Source organism: Corvus brachyrhynchos, unplaced genomic scaffold, assembly GCF_000691975.1.
Source record: "Corvus brachyrhynchos isolate BGI_N302 unplaced genomic scaffold, ASM69197v1 scaffold466, whole genome shotgun sequence".
NCBI classification, from domain to species: Eukaryota; Metazoa; Chordata; class Aves; order Passeriformes; family Corvidae; genus Corvus; species Corvus brachyrhynchos.
Window position 1 is genome coordinate 1,696,378 of NW_008238635.1, and position 9,159 is coordinate 1,705,536.

The 9,159-nt window shown below is 39.5% G+C and overlaps 1 protein-coding gene across 6 annotated transcripts in view; it reads left to right on the forward strand.

Moving 5' to 3' along the window:
* The window catches only part of RALGPS2 (Ral GEF with PH domain and SH3 binding motif 2), a 114,954-nt gene that overhangs the window by 40,492 nt on the left and 65,303 nt on the right, over nucleotides 1-9,159 (forward strand). For all 6 annotated transcript variants that reach the window (XM_017737412.1, XM_017737413.1, XM_017737411.1 and 3 more), the window contains 2 exons: nucleotides 4,738-4,827; nucleotides 7,952-8,044. In XM_017737412.1, coding sequence (XP_017592901.1) covers nucleotides 4,738-4,827; nucleotides 7,952-8,044 — 183 coding nt within the window. The remainder of the gene's footprint in view (nucleotides 1-4,737; nucleotides 4,828-7,951; nucleotides 8,045-9,159) is intronic.

Consider the following 9,159-nt stretch of genomic DNA (forward strand, 5'->3'; position numbering starts at 1 on the left):
GGGGTTTTTTGTTTGGTTTGGGGTTTTGGGGGGGTTTTGTTTGTTTGTTTGTTTTTGTTGGGGTTTTTTGTTTGCTTTTTTTGTTGTTGTTGCTGTTCTGCATTTAGCTGAAATTTTCCTGGTCTAGCTTCTGAAGTTGCTCCTGTTAGAACGTATAGGCTAGTATAAAAACACGAAAGGTTTTGACACTAATCTCATTGATAGGTCACTGATTCCAACATTTGCTGCCTTGCTTATTCATGGAGGCTGACTCTTCAGAGTAATGTTTAGTTTTGCTGAATGTTGTGGAATGTTTTTGCACTAAGAGCCACGTTAGGCAGTGTAACTCATCAAGGAGCTCACTTCTCAGTTGTTCTGTGTTCACTTCTCAGTGTGCTGTACTGCAGAACTGCAGGAACTGCCTGAAGTCAGCTTCAGACATACTAAAGAATTGGTAAAATATGCTCAGTAGCCAGGAGGAAGGAGGAGAAACCTTACCACAGGAGCAAGACTTCCATGAAGTTTACATCAGCCTTTGTTCTGGCATCAAGGAAAGCCATCAGTCTTACTGCTGTATAGGAGTGGAGAGGGAAAAGGACAAGGATTGTTTCTGCTCCACTTACCTGGGGGGTTCTAACGCTTCGTCCTTAAATAAGTAATTGGGAAAGTCATCAGGACTTCTGGCCTTCTCAGGCAGGAATACATGTCATCAAAATTTTGGTAACCTTTGAAATGTGACTGGGTTTCAGTTAAGCATTGTGCATCTGTCTCTTTCCTTTTTGGCCCCAGCTTGCCAAAGGAAAACCATGAGCAGCTCTCACTTTTTAAGTCAAGAGAATATTAAATTACTAACAGCTGCTTCTCAGCAAATTGATGTGCAGATAGCATTTTGGAAGCAGTGATGATTCTGTGCAGTTGATTACATTCCACTGAGGATGAAGTGGGGCAGTTCCAGCATTAGTTATGGGATAATTGTATGTGGTGCCTGTAAAAACAGATCGAGTTCAGGGAAGAGAAATCAGTTGAATCCTTCCTTGCCAGTACTCTCTATTTTTGGAGAATTCATTGTTACCTGCTACTCCATATAGATCTGCATATCTAATATTAAAAATTGTTTAAAGATATGTAACTTCTTCACTTTTTTTTTTAAACTCTGATCTCTCATTTTTCAGCTTTCCTCTGAAAGTGGGTTGTATACTTGCTGCTGCTGTTAGTGGTAAACCTGTCAGAGTGCACAGTTGCCAAGGTCACTTACTGGATCATTGTCCTACCTTTTAAAAATAAACTTTCATCATATGTTTCAAACAAGCACAGTTATTTTAAGGTAACTCTTTATGTAAAGGTAACTCTTGCTCTCTTGATTATCAGAGTCCCTCAACTGAAAACCTCTTTCTTGAGGTTTTTATTTAAATGGGAGTGGAACTGTGCTGCCACAGAGCTTAAAATATTAGTGAAACTTGTCAACTAGATTCAGTACATTGGAACAATTTCAAAGGAAGAGATCCCACTTGCAAAAGAAAGATTTTATGTTTTACTGACTCTGTGTTTATGGGGCTTTTTAGTTTGATTTTTTTTTTTTTACATCCTTTTTTAACCCAAATGCAAACATTATATGTAGAACTTTGTCTTGGATATTGTAGTGTTGCTGAATTGCAGTGAGTTTAACTGGGATTATTGGAAAGTAAGGAATGGAGTGATTAGTATGCATGGAAGATACCTGAAAGAAAAATCCAGAAACTATCAAAGAGATTTTCTTGAATTTCTGTGTCTTTTGATTAGCACAGAAAGTACAATGAGTTTTGGAAGCTGTGACTGTGAACTTAAAAGCACCAGCATAACAGAATTAGTATTTCAGATAATTTAAAAATCTTAAGATGTGATCCAAGAACAGATGTGTTCAAAGTTAAGCCTGTTATTCTCAGTTGAACCTTAATAAGGAAGAATATAAATATGCACTCATATGTCAAGGCTTAAATGCTGCCTTGAACTGGTATCAAAGGCATTGATACCCAAAGGCTCTGAGTCATCTAGCTGATTGATGTTGGTATAACAACATTTAAATGCAGCAAGAGAGGAATATGTGGAACAAATATGTATTCTTTATGTAAAGAATGAACAAAAGTATTTATTGAAATTATTGCTTTTTCAATATGTGGAATATATTAGGTTATGGTGCTGTCTAGAGATACCAGTTAATAGACAAGAGCAGCCAAAACCCAGTGTTTATGTCAGTAAAAACACATCAAAGAAGACTGGAAGTGGTTGAAGTGGAAGTGATTAAGTGTGTTTAATTCTGTATCTCCTGCCTGCTCTGTCACTGAAGGCACTGCAGGGCTCTAAGCTTCGAAGGAAGTTTTGTTCTGGTTTGTTTGGGGTTTTTTTTTTTTCCTGCAAGAGCTTGGAAGCGTTGAGGTGAGGTCTGGCTGGCACTAGGTCAGAAACCAGGCTTCCTTGGGTGAACAGGAGCATTTGTGTGTCACAGTGTTTGTGTCTCTGTGATGCCAGTGGACTTCCACAGAAGTCGGGACCAGCAGAGGAAACTGGGGCAGTTTTATCCTGATGAAAGTGCTTGAGCATTGCTCTGTGTTCCGAGCAAGTGTGTCACAGTCTGGCCTACCCCAGGCATTCTCCTGTTACAGCAGCACTCTGTTCACTTCAAATCAAAGAGATTTGGGGTCTTAAGGCGCAGTGCTGCATGCGTTGTCCTTACCTGATTCTTTATGATACAGAAATCTATGTTAAAAATTTAAATTCCTTTGATCATCAGTGAGAAAGCATCTCCTTAAAAACTCATTGATCAGTCAGGGGAAAAAAGTTCTTTTTCTCAAGCTGTGTAACTACAGCAGAGCACCAAACTGAGGTCAAGCTTTTTATGACAACATTTTGAAGTACTGGCAAATATTTTGTGTATTCAGTACTTCTGTATTTGACAGAATCGTAGAATATCTCAAGTTGGAAGGGGCCCATGAGGATCATTGAGTGCAACTCCCTGCTCCTGGCAGGACTCAGTAAGGACACCTTCAGAATATTTATTTAAAGAAAATACTGGAGCAGAGCTGGCAACAATCTACATATTTTCCTTTTCTAAGCAGTAAAGAAGCTGCAAGAGTTTTCAATTCTCTTTTTCTCTCACTACTGCTGACATTGTCTCAGCAGTTGGAGCCCCGTCCTTAAAGGAAAATTGTTCTATATAACTAAACAAAGGGAATGGGCAATCTCTGTCATTTAAATACAGGTACTGTCACTGTCATTTTCAGGTTATTACAATTTGATGATGTACCATTAAAATTGAGACAATTTTCCGTATTTTCTCCTTTTAACTTTAAACTGTGGTTTCAAAGCATCTGCCATTTTTGAGCATGGCAGCATGCTGAGATTTTTTTTTTAATCACATGGAACCATTTTTTGTTTGTGAGGATAACACAGTTTGTCAGCAGATATTTTGCTTTACAAAAAAGAAAAAGAGGAAAGAAAATGAAGAAAAATGAAAGGAAACAGAAACCTGAGCTCCATGGTTAATTCTTCCCTGGCTAATACAATCTCAGACAAACAGACCAAAGGGGAAAGTGGTTCTTATAAAGGATGTTTGTGGGGATTTTTTGTGGGTTTTCTTGTCATTCTTCCATTTCTCAGTTCCAAAGAGCTGTCATGATTTAACATCCCAGTTTTCATCAGATCTCTGTAGCTTCACTGTAAATGTAATAATTTTGGAGGTGTGGATCTTCTTATGCTCTTCTGTCTAAGGAGCTGTCATACTGAACAAAGTGGAACAGGGTATTTCCTTTTTTAATTGAGACTTTGGGCAGGAACCTGAATACATACACAATGTTAGTTTACACAAAGTAGTTCAGCATCACTTAAAAGTCAAAGCAACATGACATGTTGAAAGGCTTTTATGTATGAGAATGTACATTTCTTCATACACCATTTTCAGTAGTTTTGTAAATACCAGTCATGCTCTACCTTGATGATAATTAATTTTTTTCCTAACTCTCAGTGAATACATGAATAAAAGCTGCAGTATTTATTACCCTTTGCTAATTCTTTGCTACTACTCTATCGCAGTTACAGAAGGGTTAATTTTTTATCATTCTTTGTGAGGGCAGAGGAGCAGAGAAGAGAAAGCAGTAGAGTTTAGACACATTACCAAACATTGCCAGAGTATAGCCTTTATGAGAGGTTTGGGCAAGTATGAAATGCAGCAACCATCCTTTATACTGAACGTAGCAGCGATCTTGCACAGCAGTGAAGTCAGTGCTGGGAAGCTTAACTCAGAGTGATACTGTGCTGGATATTAGCAGGTAATTGGCAGAGCCAGAAAGAAGAGTGCAAACTGTGAGCTGGGTTATGGCAGAGCTTCCTACCTTCTGTTCCAGTTTGGTTCAGGATTAATTGTTTTTTGAGGTGTTGGGAGTGTCAGTGAACTGTAGTTGAAGCTGTTCAGTTCCTGTAATAGTTGAGTAACGCAGCTTTGATGCTGTGGAAAAGCAAACCAATGGATATGACTCAATGCTAGTGTTTATATCCCCTCCTTTTGTAGGCTTTTCATAACATTTCTTCATTATTTTATTTTCTTGGGAGAGCATTGTTCAAAGTTTGAGTGGTCTGCCATTTGCTTTGCGTGTGATCTCATCCTCAAGCTTACCCTGAACTCAAGAGTGTTTCCATAGATGATACTTTCATAAAAATAAATAAAGCTTTTACAGGTGTAGCATTGAAATTCTGTATTTTTTAAGAGGATTTTTTTCTACTTTTTAGGTAAGCTTCTGGGTTGTTAGAGAGATTCTGCATGCACAGACTTTAAAAATACGAGCTGAGGTTTTGAGCCACTACATTAAAACTGCAAAGGTAAGAATTTATATTGTGAAGGGGGTGTGGGATTCACTGTGATCAAAGGTTTGATACCTAATTTGGTCCGTTCAAAAGTACACATGGGGAAATATTGGTCTGATACCTGACTTAGCTGTGGTTGTGTCTGCTGACATCAGTAACTGTTTGGGGTTTTTGTGTGTCACGAAGTGTACAGTCAGTTTAAACAGCATCAGTCAGAACAGAAATGGTTTGTTTGCTTTTGGAAGGAAAGGATCTTTTACTCCAATAATACCAACTTAACAAATACGGTTTGAAAAATAGATTTGAATTCAGAAAACGTTTTGGAGCTCTCAATCTTTCCTAAAGCCTTTTGGACTGACACTCGTAAGAAAAGGGGCAGCAGATCGGGAGTTCTAACAGAGTGAAACTTCTTCACAGTAGTGAGAAGAAGGGGATGTTTTTCAAGTGTTTGCTGTCAGATGGTGGCTGCCTTTTACTACAGCTGACTGCTGTGACCACTCTGGGTTACCTGCAAAAAAAGATGGAAAATATTTGTTAGTTAATTAATTAATTCTGTTTTCAAATGCATTCCCTGTCTTGACAAGGCCTTTTTTAATGAAGCAATATTTTCCTCCTATGGGATTTAACTCTCAACTTTGGGCAAAGCAAGAGCTAATTTTGTACACAGGCTTTGCTCAATAATCATGCTGTGGTCATAAACTGTTAATGATCTCTGTTAAGCATCCTTTGATGTCTGGTGAGTTAATGTATCTTCATCTCATGTGTTTTTAAAACTCAATTCTTGTGGTTTTGTTTGAAACAAAACATACAAAAATTGTCTTCCTGATCCATGTCCGTCCATAGGAGGGAGAGGTTGAACTCTGTGTGGCCATAGTGCAGAACAGATGTGTGCAGCCAGGTGGGCTCAGGTTTGGTTCATACTGGGATGGGACTGGCCAGTGCTGGGTGTTGTGGGCTCCCTCTGGGCACAGCACCCTGAGCACGCCTGACCTCACCAGTGCACTGCAGGCTGCAGTGTCTGCTGGAATGCTGCTGCCTTGGAGGCAGTTATGTGCTCTAACAATCAGATAATTGAGCTTAGCTTACCTGTCAGTTGTAAAAATCGGTTACAAAAAGCAAGAAACTTTGGGGTGTTTTTTTAATCAGTTAATGTATTTCTGTGCTTGTTACCTTGGCTTTGCTTACATGTGGCTGCTGACATGCAGTGACTGCAGTGGGGGCTGTTGGAAGGAGTTTCTGTTTACACCAAAGCTATTATCAAAGCACCTTGGTGCCAAGGGTGACACCACACTGATTACCTTTTCTTCAGAGAGGCTGTAAATCCGTTCTGCAGTGAATTCCTTGTGCTGGCAACCTGTGGTATAGCTCAAAGTCCTTAAATGGTATCTCATCTCTACTGCTTAATGCCTGAAGCAATTAGACCTAATAGTTGCATTCTCCTGAAGTTCCTGGACTGTCCTGGTTGGTGATGGCTTCTGCTTCAATGCTGGCAGCAGCTGGGAAAGCCCTTCTTTTCCTTTCTTATCAGCTACACTGTCCTTTGGGACAGCGAACTTTATTACCTTGTTTGGGATGTGTGTGCAAGGAAAAAGGGTTATTGTGTAAGTGGAGGGACAAACCTCAGCAGGACTGCTTGGAAAGATAATAGGACTGTGCTATATGACAAACGTCCAACCCCTTCCACCTTGCCCCACAAAACACTGATTGCCCTTTACAGTTGATTACTAAGGAATCCTCCCAAAAGAGGATGAGGAGAGGGAAGGACTTCATCAGAAAGTGTGGGCAAACTCCCACTGTCAGCAGGACGTGCTGGAATCGTGGGAGTCTGAGCACCCAGACTGGAAATGCAACTGGGGTGCCATTGAAAGTGGCATTTCTAACTCGTGCCTGTGAAGACTTTGTTCCATAAAAGGCTGTAAGTTTCCTGGCAGTGTGTTAAGTGGAGAGAGAATCGTTTGCCCTGTTCCAAAACTGTTAGCCAGAAAGCCATCCTTGCAGTAGCGCTTTCATCCTTCTGAATAGAAGGTCTCCTTTGATGTTCAGCATTTAGTCAGTATTACTTTGGTCTAGTTTTTTGTCCTTTTGCCTCATGAAAGGCTTCCTAAGCAAGAAGTAAGCTGAGTTTCAAGCAGGAAAAAGGATTTCCACCATTTTTTGAATAGGAAGGGTTCCTTATTTTTTCTTGCTGGAATCCTGACCTACCTTGGTGAATATTCCAAATGGATTAAACAGGATTTGCAGTACTGTGATTATCGTTTCTCTTCAGCAAAGTTAGGGGTAAAACCCTCAGTTTGGGTGCACTGCACCAAAAATGAATGTACTTTGGATCTCTGGGTGCTCACAGCTATCAGAACAATTGAAGTTGCAGAAGAGATTCAGGAATTTTCTTCCAGACTGTTTTTAAGCTTTCATGAGAGTAGTACCAGTAGTTACTTGGCCAAGGCAGTGGATAGTTTTGGAGACAGAGGGAAAGGAAAAAGAAAAGGGAGGGAAATTCCAAATGTGTAAGAAAATGCACATAAACACAGTGTTTTGTAGAGAGGTTTTGAGAAAATTCTTTTACCCTAATGTTTTCTCTGTTCAGTTTTGATTGGGTTGTTGCTTTCCACTGGTTAGTTGTCATACCCCAAAAATGGCCTTTCAGTGATAGGAGTACTCCAGGTATATGGCTATTGAAATTCACCTCCTTGATTTCATTTTTTGGGTGCTTTGATGTAGCCTTGGTAGTTGCCTAAATTTAGGTACTGACAAGATTACATCATTCACCACTGAGTTGTCCTTTCTGGCATGTTGTTTTAAAATACTATTGAATGCTATGAAAGGAATTTGTTGGGTTTGAATGTCAGAAAATTTCTGGCACTTCTAATGTTTTCCCCAAGATGTGTGTCTGTATAGATATTTTTAAGGATTCTCTCTGGGCTAGGAAACAGCTAGTTAGTGTAATCCAAAACCATAGAGATGCAGTAGTGAAAAATCAGGAGGTGCCATAAAAGCGGTCTGGGCGCACAGCAGTGCGCTGTAACACCTCGTTTCAGACCGTGCAGATTTCTGCGTCTTTGTGTTGTTATTTATTCTGCATTCACTGTTGGCAGCACTTGGAATGCTGCTTATTGTTATGATTTATTTTTTTCCCCCTCAGAAGCTGTATGAGCTGAACAATCTCCATGCTCTCATGGCAGTGGTGTCAGGCCTCCAGAGCGCTCCGATCTTCAGGCTGACCAAAACGTGGGCGGTAAGTGAGCAGCAGGACCCTGGGCTGGGGTTCATCAGTGCTTCGGTAAACAGAACGTTCTGAAGCTTGTTTTCAAGGATGCAGCAGTTACTACAGAGAGCTTTAATTTTATTCTGCTGCCTACATAATGCTTCTAATTCCTCTGAAGTCTATGGTTTCCTCTTGAATTTTTTTTTCCGTTCTGGTGTAGAAATACTTTCCTCTGAAAAATCGTTCCCTGCAGGTTCTGCTAAATGCAGAGGCTTCTCATTTGGCCAGAAGCTATTTTGTATTTAGTTGCTGGAAAATTCTGAATGCCAAAGTGGGTCATACTTTAATCATTTAGGAGTTTATACTGTTGGAATTTTTCTTTTGCTGTAGAGAGCAGATGTTCAGAAACTCTGGATTCAGTTTCCATAACGAGATTTTTTGTTTCTCTGACTGATAACTAACCCTAGCACTTTTCTTTAGTATTTCATAGTTTCAGCTCCATTAGGCAGTATATTTGTAGTTCTGCCTTTGTACAGTTGTGAAAGAACAGTATTCTTTGGAATCATTTGTCATCTGTTTTTTGACTGGCATTAATATTGTTTTATCATTGTATCCTTGATAAGGCGAATATAAGGAATTACTTTTGCTCATTGATACCTCAGAGCATAGGAAGCAGTCCTTATTTAGGGATATATTGTGTCGTTTTCCAGCTGTTTCAGATGAATGTGACATTCAGTGTGACAGAAATAATCAGGTGACTGAAATGCTCCTGTGCAAGGGATACATATAAATAGATCACTAAAAAAAGCTGAAAACTTTGACTGAACACACATCAGTGCATCCTTGGATGTTGCAAAAAGTGTTTATTTGTCTGATAACTGCGTGAAAATGTTGTTCAGTTGATAAATATTACCAAAACGGAAGATAATTCACTCCTGCTAAGATACTCATCTAGAGTTCTGGTCACATTTTGCAAATGCACAATTAAGTTAGACATTGCTTCCAAATACCAAAAATCTCTTTGAGGAGATCTTAGTGTAATTAACACTTCAAAATGATCTTGAGGAGAACTTCTGGTTTTCAGGTTTTATGTTGAGGAATTGATGCCTGGACAGTTTTATATAACTGTGAGGCCAAGTTGATTT